The sequence below is a fragment of the Mizuhopecten yessoensis genome, unplaced genomic scaffold (assembly GCF_002113885.1).
Source record: "Mizuhopecten yessoensis strain PY_sf001 unplaced genomic scaffold, ASM211388v2 scaffold7647, whole genome shotgun sequence".
Lineage (NCBI taxonomy): Eukaryota > Metazoa > Mollusca > Bivalvia > Pectinida > Pectinidae > Mizuhopecten > Mizuhopecten yessoensis.
The window spans coordinates 67,792-91,826 of record NW_018407152.1 but is presented as its reverse complement, the minus strand read 5'-3'; the positions used below and the strand labels follow the sequence as shown (position 1 = coordinate 91,826).

At 34.8% G+C, this 24,035-nt stretch overlaps 1 protein-coding gene across 2 annotated transcripts; it reads left to right on the top strand.

Moving 5' to 3' along the window:
- The first annotated feature begins 9 nt into the window (after window positions 1-9).
- On the top strand, window positions 10-23,434 carry LOC110454051 (sorting nexin-25-like). 2 transcript variants are annotated; one of them, XM_021503385.1, is made up of 24 exons: window positions 10-111; window positions 972-1,254; window positions 1,758-1,918; window positions 2,683-2,814; window positions 3,806-3,990; window positions 4,463-4,649; window positions 5,274-5,344; window positions 6,390-6,466; window positions 9,312-9,416; window positions 9,941-10,032; window positions 10,576-10,615; window positions 11,599-11,718; window positions 12,229-12,379; window positions 14,110-14,300; window positions 15,189-15,329; window positions 15,644-15,799; window positions 16,506-16,613; window positions 17,038-17,171; window positions 17,716-17,781; window positions 19,784-19,930; window positions 20,606-20,787; window positions 21,432-21,532; window positions 21,797-21,888; window positions 22,447-23,433. In XM_021503385.1, the coding sequence occupies exons 2-23, from the start codon at window positions 1,027-1,029 to the stop codon at window positions 21,884-21,886; spliced, it is 2,865 nt and encodes a 954-aa protein (XP_021359060.1). In that variant the 5' UTR covers window positions 10-111; window positions 972-1,026; the 3' UTR covers window positions 21,887-21,888; window positions 22,447-23,433. The 2 variants fall into 2 exon arrangements, with proteins under 2 accessions (XP_021359060.1, XP_021359059.1); XM_021503384.1 differs by having other exon boundaries at window positions 21,797-23,434.
- The last annotated feature ends 601 nt before the right edge of the window (window positions 23,435-24,035 follow it).

The following is a 24,035-nucleotide window of genomic DNA, read 5'->3' as shown; positions in this document are numbered from 1 at the left end:
AAACGTGATTGGGCGAGAACATAATAATAAACATGCCCACATGAAGATCATTGAACCCTGGCGGAAACTGAAGTTTGTTAGCCCCGGTCTCGCCATATGTATTTTTAGCAGGTACTGAGGTGTTAATGCCACCTTTCTGGAATGTTAGTTGGCCTGCATATATAATCAGTTGACAAGAACAATTCTTATAGCTAGTTATATTTCATCATCAGGATTCATCGATGCAAATTGACAGCTTCAGTATCACAATAAACTGATAAAAGGTTCATTTGTTGTGGAAAATTTGATAATTGACCAAACTATGGAATCAGAAGTAATGAAATGTTGTCAATACTATCATTCATATTAGTCAATAAAGTGATATGAAAAATATGTTATTTAAAAGTTGAAACGTATACATCTAGTGATTGTGAATTGAATCTTTAATTTCATCAAACCTGCAAGTTACTAATTCCAACATCCTGCCTTATTTATAATATGATGCTATTGCCCCTTTATTTTGAAAACTACATAAGAAGACCAGCGCATTACAACAAGTATTGTTGAACCAAACATCTGTTATCTGACAACCTGAATTGGTTAAGCGATTATTTTTGGAGATCTATGCATTACAATTATGACACAAATTGTATTGTAATATTCCGATTAAAAAACAGTATTCTTTATTTCTTTTTAGGCCTTACAAATGCATGTGCAGTTTTTCAAGTTCCTCGTTACATGATCTTATTATGTATAGGATTATTATAAATGAGATGATAATTTAAGTTGAGCACGATGGAATTTATCAATTCTTTGCCACTTATAGTTTTCTCATGTCAAATGCCAAACTTGAATTATCGTGGCATCTCTTAATTAATAATATCCCCTAATTATCAGTAATACTTAAAAGAAATTTATATGTATGATTCAATGCTGTTTTGTATTCTGCAGTTTTATGAAGTTTAATATCCAAGCTTTATGGATAATTTTAGGTTGTGGATAATGTAATGGACATGGCCTGTCAATGACGAGGAGCTGAGTCAGGAGATGAATACAGTCCAGAGTGTAGTGTTGGGGTGTGGTGGACTGGTGTTGGCAGTCCTCTACCAGTGTGATTGCCTTTTTACCACTGCATTTGTAATCCTTCATTTAGTTGTAATTGGGGCTGGTATATTTCTTGGGACATCATGGTCACTGGTGCGAGGGAAACAGTACAAACCAACATCAGCTCCTCCCGAAGAATTGATGGTCAACACATTGATACAAAAACTGATGGTAATACAATCTATCAAGACCTGCTTGTAGATAATATGATTTTAACTTTGATTTACATAAAACATTTTCATCAAACATTTTCACCTCTTGAATTGCTCCCATGATATAATTACAGAACTATTGTGAACATCTAGATACAAACTTGTGTACATATTTTGCGATTACAAAATGTACAGTGTATGTTATTGTGGTTTATTATAAATTGCAAGGAACCATTGAAAAATAGATATATTTACAAATTTCTCTTTTGATACCTTGAAAATTTCAAGGAAGCTAAATTTTATTAACTGGTACATACATGTATATAAACGTGTGAAAGGTTCATGATGAATGTCCTTCATCTTTTAACTGTACCAAAATCTGATGTCATTCATGCTTGCTTGACAAAACTTATGACTCGTGTACATATGGATGGTATAAAAGCTTTGTTATACAGGCCATATAAGTTACTGGTACATTGCATTGGTAAATGTCACTATAATGTTAGGGATTATGTTTAACAGGAAAGAAAAGCGGACAAGAGAGGGGAGCCAAAAAAAGTTGTGGTATCAAGGAACATTGACCTTGCCCTACAGGAGGTTATTGATTTGGCTCTGCGAGATTTCGTTCTCACCTGGTATGAAGACCTGTCTAGAGACCAGGAATCTCTGCTAACTGCTGTCAAGTAAGTACAACTATTCAGCCAAGGTCTGGAGACTGCAGTTCTCTTTGCTATATCAAGTTGTCATGGAGCAGGACTACTTTAGGGACAGGGAACACTTAAACGATTTTTTGGTTGAAATTGTTTTATACAAAAACATTTACCAGGTATTCTTTCTCACTTTTTGTGAAGGAGCATGTGACTTCATAATTGGGAAAATTGTGCCGCAGCAATCCGAGTTAGCAATTTTCAGAATTATACTGAAACGCCCTTCTTGACAAATATATTGTTTCTTATTAGATGTTGCATCATTCTCTAAACAAATGGGAAATTTTGAAGAATTATTGTGAAATAAACGCAATTGCTTTCCATTAGGAAAGGGACAGAAATTTGTCCCCCAAACCTTTACTATGTAGTGTTACTGTTACTGTAATGGGGTTCTCAGTTTGTATTTCGTTACTAGACGTCACAATACAGTGTGTGTGTGTGAGATATGTATTTGTATGTTTCTGTAAGGTTGTCAGTATTTGAAAAATAATTCCTGCACGAAAAAAAATCTAGATTATACAGGTATTAAAGGACACATGTTTTAAGTGCAGGTGTAATTTGTTTTATGCAAATTAAACATTGAGAATTTTTTTTACTCGACTTATTTGAAAAAAAGGCATAAGAGCAGTATTGTTGATGCTGCAGGCTGTGTAAGTGTTTTGATTGTGGTGTCTATTAACATAGTGCCTGCATGCTTTTTTAAGTGTAATACAATGTACCAGGGGTTTTCTTGTTAACAGGGGTGATGTGTGGATCCTGATCAAACGACTCAGCACCAGGTTATCTAAGGTAGACACCATGAAGATAATTACACAGGATGTGGTGGATAAACTTCACGCTCACTTCACAGAGATACGGCTTGCAGCCAAGAGGTTAGTATACAGAGAAACACTTAGATACCTTATAAAAATACCACAATGATGTCAGGTGGCACACTGGATGGTGCACTCGCCTTTCGGAGTGAAACATCTACCACATAAGAATTTTTCTGAGTATTCCGGCAGTTTTTCTGAGTACTACGCTTTCCTCCCATATTCAGAACCCCTGCACACTTCCATCTAGGCCAACAAGAGTGATTAATTGAGTTTGAAAAACTTGTTAGTAATTTCTGCAAAATAAGTTAGGCTTATTTAATTATAAAATAGTAACACACAAAGCCTGTGGGTCTGAAAAAATAGGATGATGTTGTTTGATGTACATCAACTTCTGCAGGTGATATGATATTGTGAGATATCAAGTTGATAAAAATGGATTATATTTTCATTTGACACTTTTAAAATCTGTAAATAAAAGTAACAAAATGATTTTGTGTTACTGTATAGCGGTTATATTTCTCGGGGTTTTTATTTTTTGCTATATTCGTGCTTTGACTCATATCGGCGAATTCTAAACACCAGCGAAATTATCGAAAATGTTAACCACTTTGACACCTTATCACAACATGTTGAAAATACTTATAATTATAACCCAACGCTGTTATGCAAGCTTAATGAAATCAAATCAGATTATCACTGGACAACTGGCCAGTCCATGGTAAAGCAACAGTTACACATAAGTGGCCACAACCTATGTATGTGTACACAGTCGGTGATTAACTGATTACGGTTTACTCCTACAAAGGTACATACGCATTTGATTTTCTGGCGAGTGAAGTGACTGGGGATTGATGATGCTCAGGATCAGTGTTTTCAAACGGTTAACCTGTATTTTGTGGTTTAACCCTTAACTGAGGACACTCAAAATACTTTGCATGACACATGGGATTTGGGTGCACAGTAAAATATATGTAGCCCGCAAATTTAAAGCGCTATACAGTATTATAATTATGTAGTGGTATTGAGTTATTATGGTAATATTTGACAGCGGTAGTGACAGCAGTGTTGGGGATGGGAAAGCATTCAATCTACACCCCTGGTTGGCTAGTGAGGCATCAGAGCGTGAGTTCCTGAGCCAGCTGTGTGAGGTACTACTTCTCATTTTCCTCCCCGACTCCTACCATGGCTGTACCACGATACGACATATCCTCCGCGAAATCATCACTTCCTCAGGTATCTGAATAAATGTTGTCTTGGTCTCAAATCCATAAAAACGCTTTTGTCCTGAAATTATTTTAAGTAGTAAGAAGCTTTCAAAATGATCAAAATGTTTTTGTGTTTACAAAAAAAGACCATACAATTGGCTCTTAGCTTGGTAGATTTGTTAAGTGTCTGTATGTCTCTCGGAATCATTGCTTTAGCTGACAATGTGGTGTCTGTGTAACTTATGTCTGTGTTATCACTGGTATTGTGAAGTCTTGTGTGTCTGATGCTAGTACTTACAGCTAGTAATTTTAGTGTTTTTGTGACTCTAATAATGGTATTACAGCCAATGGTGTCGGTAAATGATCATGATACTGATATAGTCTGTAGTTACAAGTGTTTATATAACTCTGATAACAGGATTGCAGCCAATGGTGTTGGTAAATGATCATGATAATGATATAGTCTGTAGTTACAAGTGTTTATATAACCCTGATAACAGGATTGCAGCCAATGGTGGACATGGTGTGTGACCCAGACTACATCAATGAGAAGCTCATTGCTTACATTGATTACCGGCGCCAGGTCTCAGAGGACACTAGACGTACCTACTTGTACGCTGCTAACTATGAAGACTTTGTCAAGATGATTGGCAAATGTGAAGACATTGAGCATTTAAAGCAAATCAGGTACGCTTCTCTGGTTATTTACTCATTTGACCCAATTCTTAATTCAGGATTTAATTCAAAGTAATTCCTACAGTGTGGACAAGTTTAGGTTGTCAAATTTTCGGAGCAATCCGCTCCTTCTTCAAGACACAGTGAAACAGAACAGTTACATGTACATATACATCATATTATAAGAAGATAGAACTGATATACTTTAATTGAAAATATAGCTATTATATAAAACCAATAGTCCTCTCGGCTAAAGACAGCCGAAGGCAGCAATTAAGCTGAGAGCATCGCGGACAAGGAACGCTGATGTAGAGGACATAGCTATATTTTCAATTATAGTATATCAATTCTATCTTCTTGTATATGATTGCTACGAAAATTTGACAACCTAAACTTGTCCACACTGTTGGAATTACTTCCTTAAGTAATTCGTATCCTACGGACATACCTCCATTAGGATCCAGTGTTATATGGGATTTTACCTTCTATATTACTTCTTTGACCCTTACATTGTTTATAGATATAGATCAATTACACCAGGACATTGTGTCAGTATTTTTTATGTTAATGTTATGTTAATATCTCAACATAAAATATTCCACCTTTGGAGTACATTGCATGTCCTGATTATTTCAGATACAACATTATAACAGAAATTATACAGGCTACTACTATCAAGAACCTACAGCAGGAACAGGCTGGTACAGGTAAATCTGGCTGGTACACAGAGCTGGTACAGGTAAATCTGGCTGGTACACAGCTGGTACAGGTAAATCTGGCTGGTACACAGAGCTGGTACAGGTAAATCTGGCTGGTACACAGAGCTGGTACATGTAAATCTGGCTGGTACACAGAGCTGGTACAGGTAAATCTGGCTATTACACAGCTGGTACAGGTAAATCTGGCTGGTACACAGAGCTGGTACAGGTAAATCTGGCTGGTACACAGAGCTGGTACAGATAAATCTGACTGGTACACAGAGCTGGTACCGGTAAGTCCTGCTGGATATACAGAGCTGGTACAGGTATTTCTGGCTGGTACAGATAAAACTGGCTGGTAATCAGAGCTGGTACAGGTAAGTCTGGTTGGTACTCAGAACCGGTATTGGTATTGCTAACATATGTTGTCACTGACGGGTACACAGAGCTGGTACAGGTTAAACTGGTAAACAGAAAATCTCTTACCCCTTCTGTGATGATATAACAAAATATTTTTAAATCAGTGATGGTATAAAAACAGGACTTGGGAACTTTATTCGACCAAAAATGTGTAACCCATCAAAACTGATGATTCCAATCTTTTGGGAAGGAAAGGAAATGCAATATTTATATAATTCAACATGCATGGTGGATGTCCCAAAGACAGATACAATGATATCAAAATTACACTTGTTGTCAAATTGTGCTTGATATTTCATGTTGATAAAATTGAATAGACATTAGGTCTATCATACTGGCGTTTTGCATAGACCGTCACGTCTTCACATATAGCCAACGTCTATCAGTCTACCATTGCTTGTTACTTTCACACACTGTAATGATACAGACTTAGCACTTTGCAATGGCGACATTCAGGCACTGTTTAATTTGAATACCACAATATGTAGAGACCCACATCAGTAGATCATAAGTGTTTTTTTAAGAGCTTCCAACAACTGAACAGTTTCTGGGACTGTATTGTCTTCACTGTATATTACTGTTCTCAACATCTTGTATCAATTGTATTTATTTACACTGTATTTTGCATTTCTAGGGAAACCTGGGTCACCAAAAGGCATGGCTAAGGGAGAGTTGTTAAAATCCAGAAACTTGAAAAGATATATTAATCAGGTAAATATGAATGTCACATTCTGTACAGAAAATTACAGTTATAATTAGTACTGCTCATTACTGAAAGGACTGACTGTCACTGCTGGTGTTACGATTGGAAGTCTGTATGATACTGCTGGTGTAACTATTTCAATAGAAATAAGTATGACACTGCTGGTGTGATTACCTGGAATAAGAAAAAAAAGTTTGTATGACACTACTGGTGTTACTATTAAATGTCTATGACACTGCTGATGTTACTACAATAAGTTTGTATGACACTGCTGATGTTACTACAATATGGTTGTATGACATTGCTGATGTTACTACAATCAGTTTGGATGACACTGCTGATGTTACTACAATAATTGTGTATGGCACTTCTGGCATGACTATTAGATGTCTATGACACTGCTGATGTTACTACAATATGGTTGTATGACATTGCTGATGTTACTACAATCAGTTTGGATGACACTGCTGATGTTACTACAATAATTGTGTATGGCACTTCTGGCATGACTATTAGATGTCTATGACACTGCTGATGTTACTACAATAATTGTGTATGGCACTTCTGGCATGACTATTAGATGTCTATGACACTGCTGATGTTACTACAATAATTGTGTATGGCACTTCTGGCATTTCTATTAGATGTCTATGACACTGTTGTTGTTACTGTAAGAAACTTTTATGACACTGCTGATGTTACTACAATATGTCTGTATGACACTGCTGATGTTACTACAATGATTGTGTATGGCACTTCTGGCATTACTTTTAGATGTCTATGACACTGTTGTTGTTACTATAAGAACCTTTTATGACACTGCTCATGTTACTACAATAAGTTTGTATGACATTGCTGATGTTACTAAAATATGTTTGTATGACATTGCTGATATTACTACAATAAGTTTTTATGGCACTGCTGATGTTACTACAATATGTTTGTAAGATATTGCTGATGTTACTACAATAAGTATGTATGACATTGCTGATGTTACTACAATACGTTTGTATGACATTGCTGATGTTACTAAAATATGTTTGTATGACATTGCTGATATTACTACAATAAGTTTTTATGACACTGATGATGTTACTACAATAACTTTGTATGACATTGCTGATGTTGCTACAATATGTTTGTATGACATTGCTGATATTACTACAATAAGTTTTTATGGCACTGCTGATGTTACTACAATATGTTTTTATGATACTGCTGGTGTTACTATTAGAAGTCTATGACACTGTTGTTGTTACTACAATAAGTTTGTATGGCACTGCTGATGTTACTACAATAACTTTGTATGACATTGCTGATGTTGCTACAATATGTTTGTATGACATTGCTGATATTACTACAATAAGTTTTTATGACACTGCTGATGTTACTACAATAACTTTGTATGACATTGCTGATGTTACTACAATATGTTTGTATGACATTGCTGATGTTACTACAATCAGTTTGTATGACACTGCTGATGTTACTACAATATGTTTTTATGATACTGCTGGTGTTACTATTAGAAGTCTATGACACTGTTGTTGTTACTACAATAAGTTTGTGTGACATTGCTGATGTTACGACAATATGTTTGTATGACATTGCTGATGTTACTACAATATGTTTGTATGACATTGCTGATAATACTACAATAAGTTTGTATGACACTGCTGATGTTACTACAATAAGTTTGTATGACACTGCTGATGTTACTACAATAAGTTTGTATGACACTGCTGATGTTACTACAATATGTTTGTATGACACTGCTGGTGTTACTATAAGAAGTTTGTATGACACTTTTGGCATGACTATTAGATGTCTATGACACTGCTGATGTTACTACAATGAGTTTTTATGACACTGCTGATGTTACTACAATAAGTTTGTATGACACTGCTGATGTTACTACAATATGTTTGTATGACACTGTTGGTGTTACTATTAGAAGTTTGTATGACACTTTTGGAATGACTATTAGATGTCTATGACACTGCCGATGTTACTACAATAAGTTTGTAGGACATTGCTGATGTTACTACAATAACTTTGTATGACATTGCTGATGTGACTACAATATGTTTGTATGACACTGTTGGTGTTACTATTAGAAGTTTGTATGACACTTTTGTCATGACTATTAGATGTCTATGACACTGTTGTTACTACAATAAGTTTGTGTGACATTGCTGATGTTACGACAATATGTTTGTATGACATTGCTGATATTAATACAATAAGTTTGTATGACCCTGCTGATGTTACTACAATATGCTTGTATGACACTGCTGGTGTTACTACAATAAGTTTGTATTACACTGCTGATGTTACTACAATAACTTTGTATGACATTGCTGATGTAACTACAATATGTTTGTATGACACTGCTGGTGTTACTACAATAAGTTTGTATTACACTGCTGATGTTACTACAAAAAGTATGTATGACACTGCTGATGTTACCACAATAAGTTTGTATGACACTGTTGGTGTTACTATTAGAAGTTTGTATGACACTTTTGGAATGACTATTAGATGTCTATGACACTGCCGATGTTACTACAATAAGTTTGTATTACACTGCTGATGTTACTACAAAAAGTATGTATGACACTGCTGATGTTACTACAATATGTTTGTATGACACTGTTGGTGTTACTATTAGAAGTTTGTATGACACTTTTGGCATGACTATTAGATGTCTATGACACTGTTGTTACTACAATAAGTTTGTTTGACACTTCTGGCATAACTATATGATGTGTATGACATTGCAGATGTCACTATAAGAACTTTGTATGACTTGCCTAATGTTATTCTCTAACACTGCTAATGGTCATGTTTTAGCTGACCGTGGCTAAGTCAAAGTGTGAGAAGAGGATCCGCTCCCTAGGCGGTCCAGACTACAAGTACTACACAGACAATGCTGATGGTGACAGTCAGGTCGAGAAGGTTTGTATTTACATACTGTGACTTCGTTTCATCATGAGTAACACAAAACCCATTTTCAAAGTTGTAAGTGTCAGTTTAAAAGCCACATTGATCATAGGTTTCTAAATTATACAAAGATATATTTATTTAATATTTTCTCTTCTATCCTTTTTGTTGAAAGCTTTAACAAACAATGTTTGTCACAGTGTGTTAGTTACAGTAATGGATATGCACATTCCTAAGATAAATATATAAACAATATACAGTTAGTTCCCAATATTAAATTAAAGCTATCATTAATCTTCAACCAGTATGTAGGATGTCAGAATTCCCTTCTGATATTTAATTAATCTTTTATTAGTATTCAGAATTGTTTCACAATCCAATAACTTTAGAGCTATTATTGTTAGCTATAAACACACTGTATATTGGAGAGCAGGAAAGCACTTTTTTCCATATTAAAAGATTCATCGGTCTTAAGCAATGAATTGAGACAAAAATATAAGAAGAAAAAAATAGGAAGAAATCTAATTAATCTATTTCAGGTGATGACTTTTAGCGAAGTGATGGATTCTCCCTTGGCTAGACAAGAGCTCTTCAAGTTCCTCAAACGAGATGATAATGAGTCCTTATTAGGGTATGAAATTTGAATAATCAAGTCGCTATTAAAAATTTAACATGGTTGATAAGATTATGTTTGATGTTAAAGATTTATATATACGTTACCTGGCATGATGTTATATGGTGTATATACAGCGAGTGATTATCGATTAAGATGTTAAATATAACTTACAAACTTCAGCTACAGTCAAATCTATATTAAGAGAAGTGAAGACCACCCAAAACATATTTTTGTATTACATGTCAATTTCTAGGGTTGCTTTCCCACAAGTGTATTGCTTTGGGTTCACTGGTGTTAGAGAAGACAATTTGTTCCCCACTCTCAATATTCAGGAGCAGAATTAACCTGCATGTCTTCCAAAAGCACTTGATTTACAAAAAGAATCATGATAGAAAAATCTAAATAAAACTGGCATGATCAGTAGTTTAAAACCTATTTGGATCTCCTGTTGAAAATATAACTACATGTATTGTACTGATTCAGAAAAAAGGAGACAATTGAGACAGAATTGTCTAACATTTCAAAGAGGCGCATATTTCTTACTTTTGTTTTATCCAGATTTTGGAATGCTGTTGAGAAGCTCCGATCTGCTGACAAGGTAAGAAATGAACCTAGATAATAATGGTTACTGGTGAACATCATTTCAAACCTATATGATAATGGCTGATTCAGTGATCTCAAATATATTCCAAATCTAAAGTGTAGATTGTTTTTTTTTGGCAATTCATTATCATGTTTTATATTAAATGTTTTGGTTGTATTATAAATGCTATCAGAAAGGCTACTGGAATATGTCTTGTGTCATTTTAAAGAAAGTCTAGAAAGTATTTCTTGTTAGTTTATTGAACATCAAGGGCTGTACTTGAAAGCATATTAATTTTGCCATAAGATGATGACTTGTTAACAGAAACATTTTACCTAAGAATTTTATCCTGCTGTGACAGAGATATACAGAGAAAGTTACAAGAATAAGTGGTGTTTTAATTCTTAAGATAATTTAGATATCGCCTAAGACTAGGATATGCATGTATGTGTCTGCCACCTGCTCAGTTTTAGTTAAATTATGGTAATTGAAATTGCTGAGTTACTATACCCCAATATTTTAAACTGGTACTCTTTGTCTCTTAGTCTCAAACAACGTCCTACAATAAAATCTAGAGCTGATACAAATTGCTGAGTAACTATACCCCAATATTTTAAACTGGTACTCTTGGTCTCTTAGTCTCAAACAATGTCCTACAATAAAGTCTAGACCTGATACAAATTGCTGAGTAACTATACCCCAATATTTTAAACTGGTACTCTTGGTCTCTTAGTCTCAAACAACATCCTACAATAAAGTCTAGAGCTGATACAAATTGCTGCATTGTTGAATTTGTGGTTGAATCCTTTCCTGATCATGAAGAGTACAAAATAACACTGCCATGAAAATAACCTGGCCTACAGTACACAGAAATTATACAGAGGCTCTGTATAATTACTGTGTTCTGATAGAGGATGTAGTTGGTACTGATTTCTAACAGTAGAACATTTCGTATGAAGTAATAGATATTAGTTTTAATTGGTTGATTGTTACCACAGAGACAATACCACCAGCTTGGCAGCGATATCTTCTACCAGTACATCTCCAGTTCCACCACTGTGGTCAAAACTGACCGGTCACTTGTCAAAACTATGGAGACCTTCCTCAAGGGGGACACAGTAAGTACCTATCCAGTGTAGTGTCGATAGTGTCAACTTCATTTACACTTGTTTATTGTAAAATGAAAAATAAGACATTTCTTTAAAAATTAGACAAAATAATTTATAAGTAGTGATATTTACTCAAGAAGGGGCTGATTTTTAAGGGTCTTTAGATTAGAAGGATTCACATGGTGCAATTTAAAGTAAAATTTAATGGTCCATAGTCAATGAAGATTAGAATTTACACTCAAGAAGGAACTGAAGGAAAACATGTGTACATAACAATAGTTCTGTAGAATACTAATTATAGGATTAAAATTGTCGAAACAAGACAAGATATTGCCAAATTCAAGCTCTGAAATCTAATATTTGAAGATATTAACTTAAGTATTCACCTTTTTTTTGTGACAGAATTTACAGGTGGTACCACAAAGTCCTGTAATTACCTGTACCAGTACAAGTATTTCAGATAACATTATTCAGTCGGGTCTTAAATGTAGTTGATTCTTTGTTTGTGTCCACAATCAGGGCCCAGATGCTTTCTATGAAGCTCAGGACCAAGTTTATCAGGTGCTTCAGAAAGATCACTACCCTTCTTTCCTTGTGAGTGACATCTATTACCGATTTATAATAAGTGACGATGATGAACGTATGGAGGCAGCTTCTGTATCCTCTAAAGGTGAGGCCATAATATCATGTAATATTTAATGTTGATGGTCACGAGGCAGCTTCTGTACCCTCTAAAAGTGAGACCAAAATATCATGTAATATTTAATGTTGATGGTCCAGAGGCTGTTTTTGTATCCACTAAAGCATCTTGTATTAAATGCATGTAGGCTGTTCCTGTAGACTTAATAATATGCAAATCTGGCCCATAGGATAACATTCAGCCTTTCACCAAAATGGCCAGGATCAATTAGCGAAGTTGTTGTTGCCCAGATTTTCTGGAGTTAAGTTTCCTCCTTCCCACAATATAGGAGGCACTGAAGTCTAGTTGTAGGATACCTGGCTTGCGACCCAAGGGTTGCTGGTTGGAGTCACGTCACGGCACTGTGTTGTATCTGAACAAGATACTTTACTCCGCTTGTTCCAATCTACTCAGCTGTAAATGAGTACATGGTTTGGCAGTGCTAGAGTTGTAGAATGCTAGCTGTGAGCGCCGAAATGGCAGCACCGGCTGTATGCTCCCCAGGGAGTTGAGAAAGATATTGGCTGGCTGCAAAGGCCCTATAACCATGGATAATAATTTGTGAACCGCTTTGAGATGACCTACAAACTAAGTTGTGATAAAGCGGTTTATCATCTATATACTACTTTATACCACCTACTGGTAGCATGATAAATTTATTATCGTGGGTTGTCCGTATGAAAAAAGTTGATAACAACTTGAGAAAAGATTTTCCCATTTCCCAGCATATGGGAACGTATTTTCTCAAAAAAGAATGCTGCTCGCACCGGATGATGTCCTAACCAGAAATAGTATCCACACAAAAGTGATCCATGTAAGAAAATTATCTGTCATAAACATATCAATGAAAATTTACGAAAAAATACTGTGAGAAAAACAACACCATTTTAAGCATAAGTGTGCATATGGAAAAGCCAATGACGAAAAGACTGTTTTAAAAATCTTTTTAAGGTTCATTGTATTTTGTTGCGCAAATCTTTCATTTGTTAACGTTTGTCACAGACCGAGGATTTGCGATCAATGACCATTGAGCCTAGAAGTCGTTTGGAAAATATGGTGTTTAGTTGACTTTTTAAAAATGAAGAATTACATAAGGTGGTAGTATATAAATGATAAATACGTTATCACACAGTATTTTTAGGGTTTGTTGTGAGAACAATTTTCTCATCATGAGCATGTGGATAAAGTCTCGAGTCCACCGATCGCGATAAGAAAATGTTCGAACGACAAACTCTGAAAACAAAGTGTGATAATCAATAAATATAAAAACCTGAAATTATTATTAATAACTAATACTCAAATAACCAGTGTGGAATCTAGAGTGGATGTACAGTGTCTGTGCTGTAACATTTAAGTTAGATGGCACTATGGAAAAATGGAACACCTAGTATATACCTCCAGCACATATACACAATAATGTGGAGGTATGAAATTAGTGCCATAGGACCAGTAGTTAGTGGCTGATAAGGCAGCTCCTGCATAATTATCAAATTATATTGATTGTATGAATGGTATATCTGTGTATTATTAAGTGCCCTAGAGTGGCTTATTCTCGCTTGATAGGACACTATATCAAATGCTGCATATTGTACTAAACCTCTAAATGTGAGGCATTCTGTGAATGAATTCATATAATCAAAACTTATCTATCAGTGATATGTGACATTGTTATACATATATAAAAAAAAATGTACTACATATGTGTTTTAATTTTAAAACAGACCAGTTCTTTTTTGGACCCACTGAAAGTTTCCTGGAACCAGAAGATGAGGACGACTCTGAAAATGGAGATCTGTTTGCTAGTGAGTCATACGCAGCTCAGCAAAGACTGGAAACGCTGGATGAAAAGATCCGCAACAAGACACAAGCCATTCAGGCTGTGAAAACATCAAAGAAAACCGACGATGCAAAGGTGAGGCCTATTATTATCTCCCTTTAAATGAGTGTCCTACAGTGGAAGATGATGAAATTTTTTGTTATCACAGAGGATGCAAGGGTGAAATTTAATGCAAATTTACACTGATGTTGGAGTCTTTTAGTGTTTTTGTCTTATTTCAATTTTATTGTTTAAGTTAGGGTCATTCCTAATTAATTGTACCGGAGAGATGGGAGGTAACCATTAATATACAATGTATGATCTGCATAGGTGTCCTTATATTAGATCACTATTCAGATTTTATGGGTGGTGGGGTCTCTAAAACAGTTCCTCCCACCTTCCCCTATGGTTTATTCTGGAACAGCCCTTACCAACAATCTTGTTTTTTTTATGTTTTTTTTTAGGTCTACATTAAAAGAATGATATGTAATATATTACATCTGATAATAACTCTGTGAAAAAGTTGTAGCAATATGTTGTTATTGTAGAAAACTAAGACAGCCATTTACGATCAGTCAAATCATCTAGCGTAGAATTACTACTGTGAAACCCTGTTTAACCAGATTCTTCTCTACCCAACAAAATCTCAGTTACAACAACTGTGCAGATAAACAAAACAGATTTTGCCTCATGAAAACTTTAAATACTGGTATCACATTAAAATCAGTGTTCTGATGTTAAATTTTCAAGATAATTCTGAGGATTGGATGTTGAGGTTATACTAAACATGAAACTTCGGACATTTAACACCCCATATCGTCACCTTAATAGATTTTCAGAAAATGAAGTGTTCTTTTTTCTTTTAAAAACAAAAATATTGTCATTCAGCAATAAATATAATAAAAAAAACAACATTGAATGTTAGAACATATGATAAAATACAGTTGAGGGACATAATATTACAGCGTTTTCTTATTTTGACAGATTGGTAAAGTAGAGAAGGATATGGAGAAGGAGAGAGAGAACTTAATGAATGAGAAGAAACAACTGGAGGCTCATATCCTCCGCATGCAGAAGTGGTGTGAGAACCAGGGCAAGTGGCGAGCCCATGTGTACGAAACGGAGGTGAGAAACAGTACAGTATATAGTGTATCCTGTCTTTGAAAAATCTATAGGTCAAGTTTACGTCTGTGAAAAAGAACTGTCATATATATATTACCGTAGAATACATACATTGGTGAAAGTTATAGGGTATTAAATATTCAATATTTAACAGCAGTTTAGGAATTCTAAGGACATGCATGTTCAATACTCGTGGTATGAGTGATTAAAGTAGGGGAAAATGTAGTTATATTTCTGTTTTAACTCTGTGATTATGTGAACAAAAAGAAACTGCCTTTATAGATAATTATGCATTTCCATAAAATCGGTCCCTGTAGACATTTGAGGAGGGAGAGAAGAAGACACCAGTGTTTGTTCTGATCATACACCTGGTGGGGGCCGGTATGAGTCAAAACCTCCAGAAGAGTAGTCATGGATGGGTTGTCTCCCGTACACTGCCGGAATTTCACAAGATGCATAGACAGCTCATACAGGTAATTATTATTCATTATCATTAATTGTGTAGGTGTATGTCGGTAGTCCATTTTCAGTTACCCTCTAGAATCAAACAGTTTACTCCTCTAAAATCTACCAATAACTTTCTAGGGTTGACCTGCCGTTAACCCCCTAGGATCAACCAGTAACTCTGTAAAATTAACATGTAATTAACTCACTCAAATTAACTGTCAACTCCTCGAAAATTAACTGGTTACTGTTGAGAGTAAATTAACAATCCTTAAGAATCAACCAGTAACGCTCTAAAATCTAATGGTAACCATCAAGAATCAAACTATTAATTAAATCTCCAGGCCCCGGGTTAGAAAAAAAAATAAAAATGAAAATAAGTACAATAAATCAAGAACATATATGATATCATTTCACTGCAATTATTGGCAATTACCTGGTATTCGATTTTTTTCACTTCCCACTTGTTAGAGATAACCAACTTTTGAGCAACTGGGACCAGAACTTAGGTGTTAACCTACAGAAATGATTTGACACCCTCTCTTGTAACATCATACATTTATAAGCTACTGTTGTATATTGCAAGCAGCATTACATAACACCCCAATGCCATTTTTAACACACGTGTTAGGTAACCCAGTAAACCCGGTGTAGCTTAATGCAGTATTGCATGTACGACACTAATGCCACCACTTTCATTATATTTACTTATCATGAACACCTATTTGTACACAGATTGGATCTTGGTTGAAGAAGAAGGACCTGCCTACCATAGGAAGGTTCACAACAGTAGATGACAAGTTTATACAGGAGAGCAAAGTGGCCATCAATGAATATCTCAGTGTAAGTCATCATTATTAAGTGATCTAGGAGTGGATAATCTTCAGAAGATGTAGATTTCTAATGAATTCTTGATGATATTCCTTGAAAACACCATCTCAGGATTGTTGGTTCTCTCTTCTCTTTATTTTCAGTTTCTTGTTCCAGTATTTCTTGAAGCTGAATTCTCGGTCTTCTCAATTTTGACAAAACTTTACCTGTAATTCTTGTACCTCAAGACCTGAAATAGGATGAAAGTGATTGACGTTTCTGTATTTGATCATGAGTTATACTCCCTTTTCTGTGGTGTCTCTCAGCGCACCTGTATTCTTATGACCTTATATGTTGGACCCAAACAAGACAGCATATGGTAATCGCTAATCAGTGTAACTTAATTGATATAAGTAAGCATGTATTGAATAATGTCTTTGCTCCGATGTGATTCCAGGCAGTGATAAAGGATGAGCGGATGGCTCAGAGTGAGGTTCTGTGCCGATTCCTGACCCCGACACCTGACTACCTTAAACAACAGGAGACCGCAGCAAAAAAGAATACATTCTTCCTTGGCAGTTTGCTCAAAAGGTATTGTCTACAAGTATGTTTGGATGTAAAGTACAGTTGTAGAACCTGTTTAGAGAAACTTTCTTATTAGCAATCATTATGTGTTATCGTCAGCTTCTTCTATTCTTTTATTTTGTTGTCATATACCAATGTCATGATTAGACATTAAACCAGTTAAACAATCAATTTTATTTTATTGTTTTCACGAAGATGTCATTGTTCTTGATGTCAGTTGATGAATTACAACGCAGCACGCTGATGTCAAAACTTGTTTTCTATATAATCCTATTTCACACGAATCATAAAACATGAATTGTTGAATTGTTATCTTTTATAAGTTGACCCTTTATTACTACCTATTATGAAGTACTGGATATGTAGAACAGTCTTTAAAAAGAGGGTGATCCCATACTTGAATGACGTTTCGAGACAAAAAAAAATATCTGCAAAAGATTTGGATGATTTCACAGAAACTGACTTTGAATTATTGGTCTGAGGTACACTCAGGAAAACGTTTGTAAAATGAATATTATTTCATTGCAATGTTGTTATTTTCTAATTTAAGCCTTCCTAAAATTGGCCAGGAATCCCACGAGAATGAGGATGAACTGCTGTTTTCTGTGGAAGATAGGTATACAGTAAATAACTACCATTTTGTTTTGTTACTGTAATAAAGTGTATCAGTGTCCTTGTATACATGATATGCACACATATCTTACAGTATAAAGAGTACTCCAGATTTAACCAAAGGTGAGGGGCGGGAGGCACTTTTTTAGAGACCCCTTCACCCATAAAATCTTACCGTTTAACTAACACTGCATATACATACACATATTTTTATTTTGAAATGAATGCAAACACATAATGTATATCATTTGTAGCTTTAAGACATTATAAGTTAATAAAAAAATATTATTTGTACAATTCACTGAGTTGTAACACAATCTGGGATGCAGAGTATGGGCACATTTGGTCGTTACATGTTTAGATCGGGGCGCCTCCCACCTGAGTGGACTGGTTTGTGGGAACCATTTTATCTGTCAGTGTATTCAAACATTTAATGTCGTGTTTCGTTGTGTCGTGTATGAATTTGTAAAATTATCAAGTTTATGTAGCAGTGGTAATTGAAATCTGAATTGACCGCCATGATGGAAACTTCCGCCTCTCTTCTGATATAGGTCAGAATTCTATATATGAGCGCCATGACCAAACATTGAAAGTGAAGTAAATATGGTGACACAAGTATTAATACCATATTTGGTGATGTAGGCCATATAAATTAACAGGAATTGAGAAAACATCACGCGTGATCTGGCATGGCGGTAGTTGTTTGATTTCAGTACAGTTCAGTTATTTCAACGATCATGCATTATTTGCTAATATTATACTCATGTTAGGCGTTAGTTATAAGAAATATATAGATTGAAAACTTCTTATTTCACTCAATCCGCCAGTATCGGATCAATTTGTATCTCTGATGACGTATAACAAACCGTCTCAATGTCAGAAGCTATGTTTCGCAGTGTGCTCATAGCAGTAAAATTACGAAAATGAAATATAAAATGTACAAACAACAACCACAAAACACATAAAAGCATTTGAGGTGAGTAGTGTTTACTATGTAAACTCGGGGTAATGCTCACGTTCACCTGTACAGGTATCACTGAATCATTAATGATAATATTTGATTGACCAATTATCAGACCAAAACGTAAACAATGGGGGTATTGTCTGTGGATAAAACAGTTTTGCATTTGAAATTGGTTGGCGGATGGCGATATGCAGGGGATGGCGGTATGCAGGGGAAGGCGGTATGCAGGGGATGGCGTTATTAACGGGGGGTTTATATAGTGTGGAAATCCGTTCCATTGGAAAACTTGGCGATATCCAGGGTTGGTATTATAACGGGGGGCATTATACCGAGGGATTACTGTATATTAATACAGGTGCCTCCCGCCTCCCCTATACAATAAATTATGGAATAGTCCTAACCTGAGCAAAAGTCTCCTACACAGAATTCACCATTGTCTGCCATATCATATACTAGCTTTTCTCATTATTAAACTTTTTCGAAACTTATCATTAGGATGAAAATAATAAACTGATGGAAACAGGGACTTTGGAGTCTTTTACAGGAGTCTGCAATTCAATTGATGCAGTCATAGTGTTTGTACTCTTAAGTTTTGTTTTTGTTTGTATTAAAGTTTGTTAAAGTTGGCAACCTGGTCAGCGCATAGACCATAGAAAGGGCCATGCCTAGCGTTCCAGGAACATTAACGGCACAACTCTACATATAAAATTTAGATTCTATGGAGTGTCTTCCTATAATAATTTATTTTTATATTAAACTTATATACATGTATACAACCTTTCACATGATGCAGAGTATGTCTCATGAAGAAGCTATATGTAGCAGTCAAAGATTCTTATTAATAGGTAAATTATATCCCATAATAACTTTTTAAAATTAGTCGTCTATGAATAGTTATTACCTGGTATTTCAAGAGTGTTATATTTCATATTGAGGATGGCCTAGGAATGGATTGTGTTCTAACAGGAATGTACTATCGTAAAAGAGGTTTCATAGTGAATTACATTTTGAAAAAATAATATCTTCTCACTCATAATTACAGCTCTAAGCTAGACAGAAGCAAAGACTCCATAGCAGAACCTTTCTACAATCTGGTGAATGAAGTGTTTGAGCTGCGTGGCATGTTTAAGTGGCTGAGGAAAAGCTTCATAGCCTTTGTAGAAGTCAGCTTTGGTAGATCTATTAACAGGTAAGCAACATATGATAAACTGGGGTATTCAGGTTAGCTGTTACATCTACCACATAAACTCAGATACTCAGGCGAACTGATCAATTCACCGTCATCAAAGAGGTCGAACTGATCAATTCACCGTCATCATAGAGGTGGAAGTTAAACTGTTTTCGAAAGCTTCAGAATAAGTTTTCAGTTACTGATTGTGTTCAAAACAAACTTAGCGTATGTTTACATTATCTGTTATACAACACTGTAATTGCGTCTATTTTATCAGTATTTATACCATGATGCCTTTCACAGTATTTCTGATCACCAATTTATAAATAGCACTTGCCATAGAAGTACATGTGATGTAGATGTGTGCTGAAGGAAACAGTGTGCCCACTTGTATAAAACATCTCAACTGTTGAGATTTCCTCAAGTCTACGATTTCCCATAGACAATACATTGCTTGAGATTTCCCTTACCTTTGAGATGTTTTATACAAGTGGGCGCAGATATTCACTTCAGCACTAAAATTTGAGTGTTTTAATATCAGTTGTTAACACTAACATCAAATTGAATTTTTTTTTTTTGAAAATCGGTCACAGTCAAGAAAATCAGTACAGATTTAGTAGATGTACAGTAACTCAAAAATACGATTTGACCACTATGACAGTAATAACCGTAGGGAATATTTTGTTTCATTAGACAGCTGAGGGATACTGTGGACTGGATCTTCTCTGAGCCAATGGTCATCTACTATGTACGCATGTTCAAGGACTCGATGTGGCCAGAGGGCAAGCTGGCTCCTTATGCTGAGGCTAAAAGTGAAGAGAAGAAATTTCGGACACGGATGGAGGCCAAGGAGAAATTTCTTACCAATATTCCAGGTATTTTTGTTCAGGGACGTTCAGAATTTGTGCACTTATACAATAATTTAAAAAGAATATTAATCAAACTGGTTTCAGCCTGATAAAAGTGTTGCCAGTCTGTTGATAAATAAATATTACAGATACAAAAACAAAATGAAAGTATATCAAGCTAAAGCACTCACATTTAATGAAAACAATTTCTCGAACTGTAAAATCCACTGAAATTGAACTGGTGGGCTACACAATACTGTTTATAAATCTGGGGGTAAGTTTAAAACAATAAGTATTTAATTGATTGATTGAATGATTTGAAACTTCCTCACATTAGCTTATAATTAGTTCATTGACAAGCTTAAAGAGTGAATTTTTGAAAACCTAATATATAACTTCCAATAACAAGGGAATGATTTTTTTTTAAAACAGATTAGCGCCGTGTTAATAATTGTATGTATGCCACAAGGGAGTTAATGCCAACTGCCTTGTGATTGTGGAGACCCCAATGTGTACAGCCAGTATATGACGTTTAAAATATTCTATTAAATAAAACAATTGTCTCCTCTAAAAACAAAAACAAATATGTTTTGGAGATTTTCTTTTGAGCGTAGGTTTACAAGCGGATTACTAGGGTAGAAGTGATAATATTTGCGAAATTGTGTATTCAGATGCTCTGAAGTCTCTGCTGGGTGAAAACAATGCTCGAAGAGGCTCTATCAAAGTGTTTGAAGTCCTCCAGGATACCAGATTAAATAAACATCTGTTTTATGTAAGTATAAATATAACAGGTGTGCTGTAATATCTTCATTTATCAAAATAATGAGAATAACTTGAGAATCTTAAACTTTGTGGAGAAAACTTTAATAGATGAACTTTGATATTTGAAATCCGTACAAACCAAAACTTAAAGGAATCATGTTGGTTTGATTTTAATAACTTGTACTGATATAGAAATTATTTTTTTTGTGATTTATAATAACTTTGAATGCTTGATTGCTCACAGTTATTTATTTTAATTTTTGTTCATTTGTAGATTCTGTTAGAAGTAGTTTTGATGGAAATATGCCCAGAGCTGAATGAAATGGAGATACCATCGTCCTCTACAGAAATCCTTACATTATGATGGTAATGGTTGTCATGGCAACATTAAAGAGTTTAATTTATCACTTTTAAGTCCTTTAACCCTTTTCAAATCTGGAGATTTTGTCAATATGTTCTGGTGAACTTTATTCCAAGCAATCATCAAAACATTTCGGGACCCTCTATCGCCTATACAGCAAGTGTGTCCCAAATTAGCCCTGATCTAACCTACATTCAGTGGCTCTTGATTCTTAACTTGATTTGGCTTAATCTCCCATGTCATTTACAACGACTGGACTCTACACCAATCATTGGATATCCAATGGAAATCTTCTTTATGCAGATGATGTAGCTTTTGACAGTAATTCTGTATTGCCACGATCAAATATTGTATATGGTACTTATTTTATTGGTAATCCTATTTCAGCGGTTTTCTGAAATGCTATTCCTTTATTTATTTACCCAGTCGAACTTTTGCCCTTTGCCCAAGAAATCAATTTTTCTTCCAGTGTTAATTTCGCCCTTAACATTTCATAACTATGTATTTTATGTTGTATACATATATTCTGTGTAATGATATGGTCCAATTTGTTTTATTAAAAGCGGAACTCATGCAGTTGACTGCCTAGGAAATAGCCATGGGTCAATATTCAATCTGTCACCAGATGGATGTTTTGATTTTGGATGGTCATAATAGATTTCTTAAATCAAAAGACTTTCTAGATGTGACGATGTACTATTAATGTTTGCGAAAATATTCAATGTACTACACAATATTTTTGTATCGAGTGCTGAAATCAAAATAATGCCATGAAACTATGTTCTCCAGTAAAGCATGTCAGATTACTGTAAAAGTGGACATTTTTGGGTTGTGGCTCCTGAAACTGATGGCTGGGTGACAATGGATCTGAAATCTACATAATCTATTGATCAATATTCGCATGTGGATTTTCATGCTAATTTATATAATACAAAAAGGTGGGAGCATTTCCCCACTGTGAAATTTCCACTTTTACAAATGTATTATATTAACTACTGGTTTAACAGACAAATGGGCTGAGCAGTTGATACAGAATAACTACATTATGGGAGCCGGTAGTGAGAATACTTACAAATGTGGTATAGAACTATGATGAACCACATGTATATTGCTGTCCCTAGTATAACATGTCCCAATCCTGTGATAAGCTTGGGTAGACGATTTTCTGTGTTAATAATTATTTCCATTCCCGACAGAAATACTTTCAGGTTAATTTATTTCTTCTTTGACACAATGTGATATTTAGAGTACCTGTATATAACTGCTTTGGGGCCGTCAGATTAATTAACATTCCAATTATGTGTTTCTGGCTCCTTGGAGAGGACTGTGTTTGTTATGTTACTTGAATTTTGTTTTGAGACTCTTAAGTAAAGGGTACCAGTGTGTTAAACTGTACTACATGGACTACCATTGTCACTGTTGTTAAATATTTATTAATAAATCATAAATATTACTTGTTGCTATGATATAACAGAATTTTGGTAGTTTGAAATTTGAATGTTTGAAATTTAAATTTGAATGTTTGAAATTTGAATGTTTGAAATTTAAATTTGAATGTTTGAATGTGTGAAATTGACATTTGAATGTTTGAATGTTTGAAATTTAAATTTGAATGTTTGAAATCAGAAATAAAATTTCAAAGCCTACTCTTTACCAACATTGCCATCTAGGAGTTATAAATACACGGGATCAAATGAGTGTCCACCAATTTCAAGCTGCAAAGTCTATGAAATCAATGGACATAGAAAGATACATTTGTTTAGGGGAAAATTTCTCTGTTCATCTTATATAAAGAAGGGAGACTACTCTCAGTAAACTACTCTTTTGTGGAACTCTTACTTCACATTATAACTAATGCAATGGTACCCTTTACCTTAATAGATGTCTTCACAATATATCATCCCACCAGTTACCCTGTGTATGTACATGTTATAGATGTCGGCACAATATGTACATGAAATGTTTGAGATTTTTCTTTTGATATACTAAATAGTATATTAAGGGATTTGTGCAATAAACAATAAACAACATTTTATGATTTTTTTTAATCATGAACAATATTTCATTGATCTCTACAATGCTACAATATAAAGTGAAAACCTACCAATTGTACCATTTTGAATAACTCTAGTAGTGTCCATTTCTGGTGTTT

Bases quoted from the DNA above. Each gene is read 5' to 3' on its own strand.
- LOC110454051 (XM_021503384.1), top strand. From the start codon at position 1,027: ATGAATACAGTCCAGAGTGTAGTGTTGGGGTGTGGTGGACTGGTGTTG. The intron at 5,345-6,389 runs GTAAATCTGGCT...TTGCATTTCTAG, and splicing joins GCAGGAACAGGCTGGTACAG to GGAAACCTGGGTCACCAAAA. The intron at 16,614-17,037 runs GTAAGTCATCAT...ATGTGATTCCAG, and splicing joins CCATCAATGAATATCTCAGT to GCAGTGATAAAGGATGAGCG.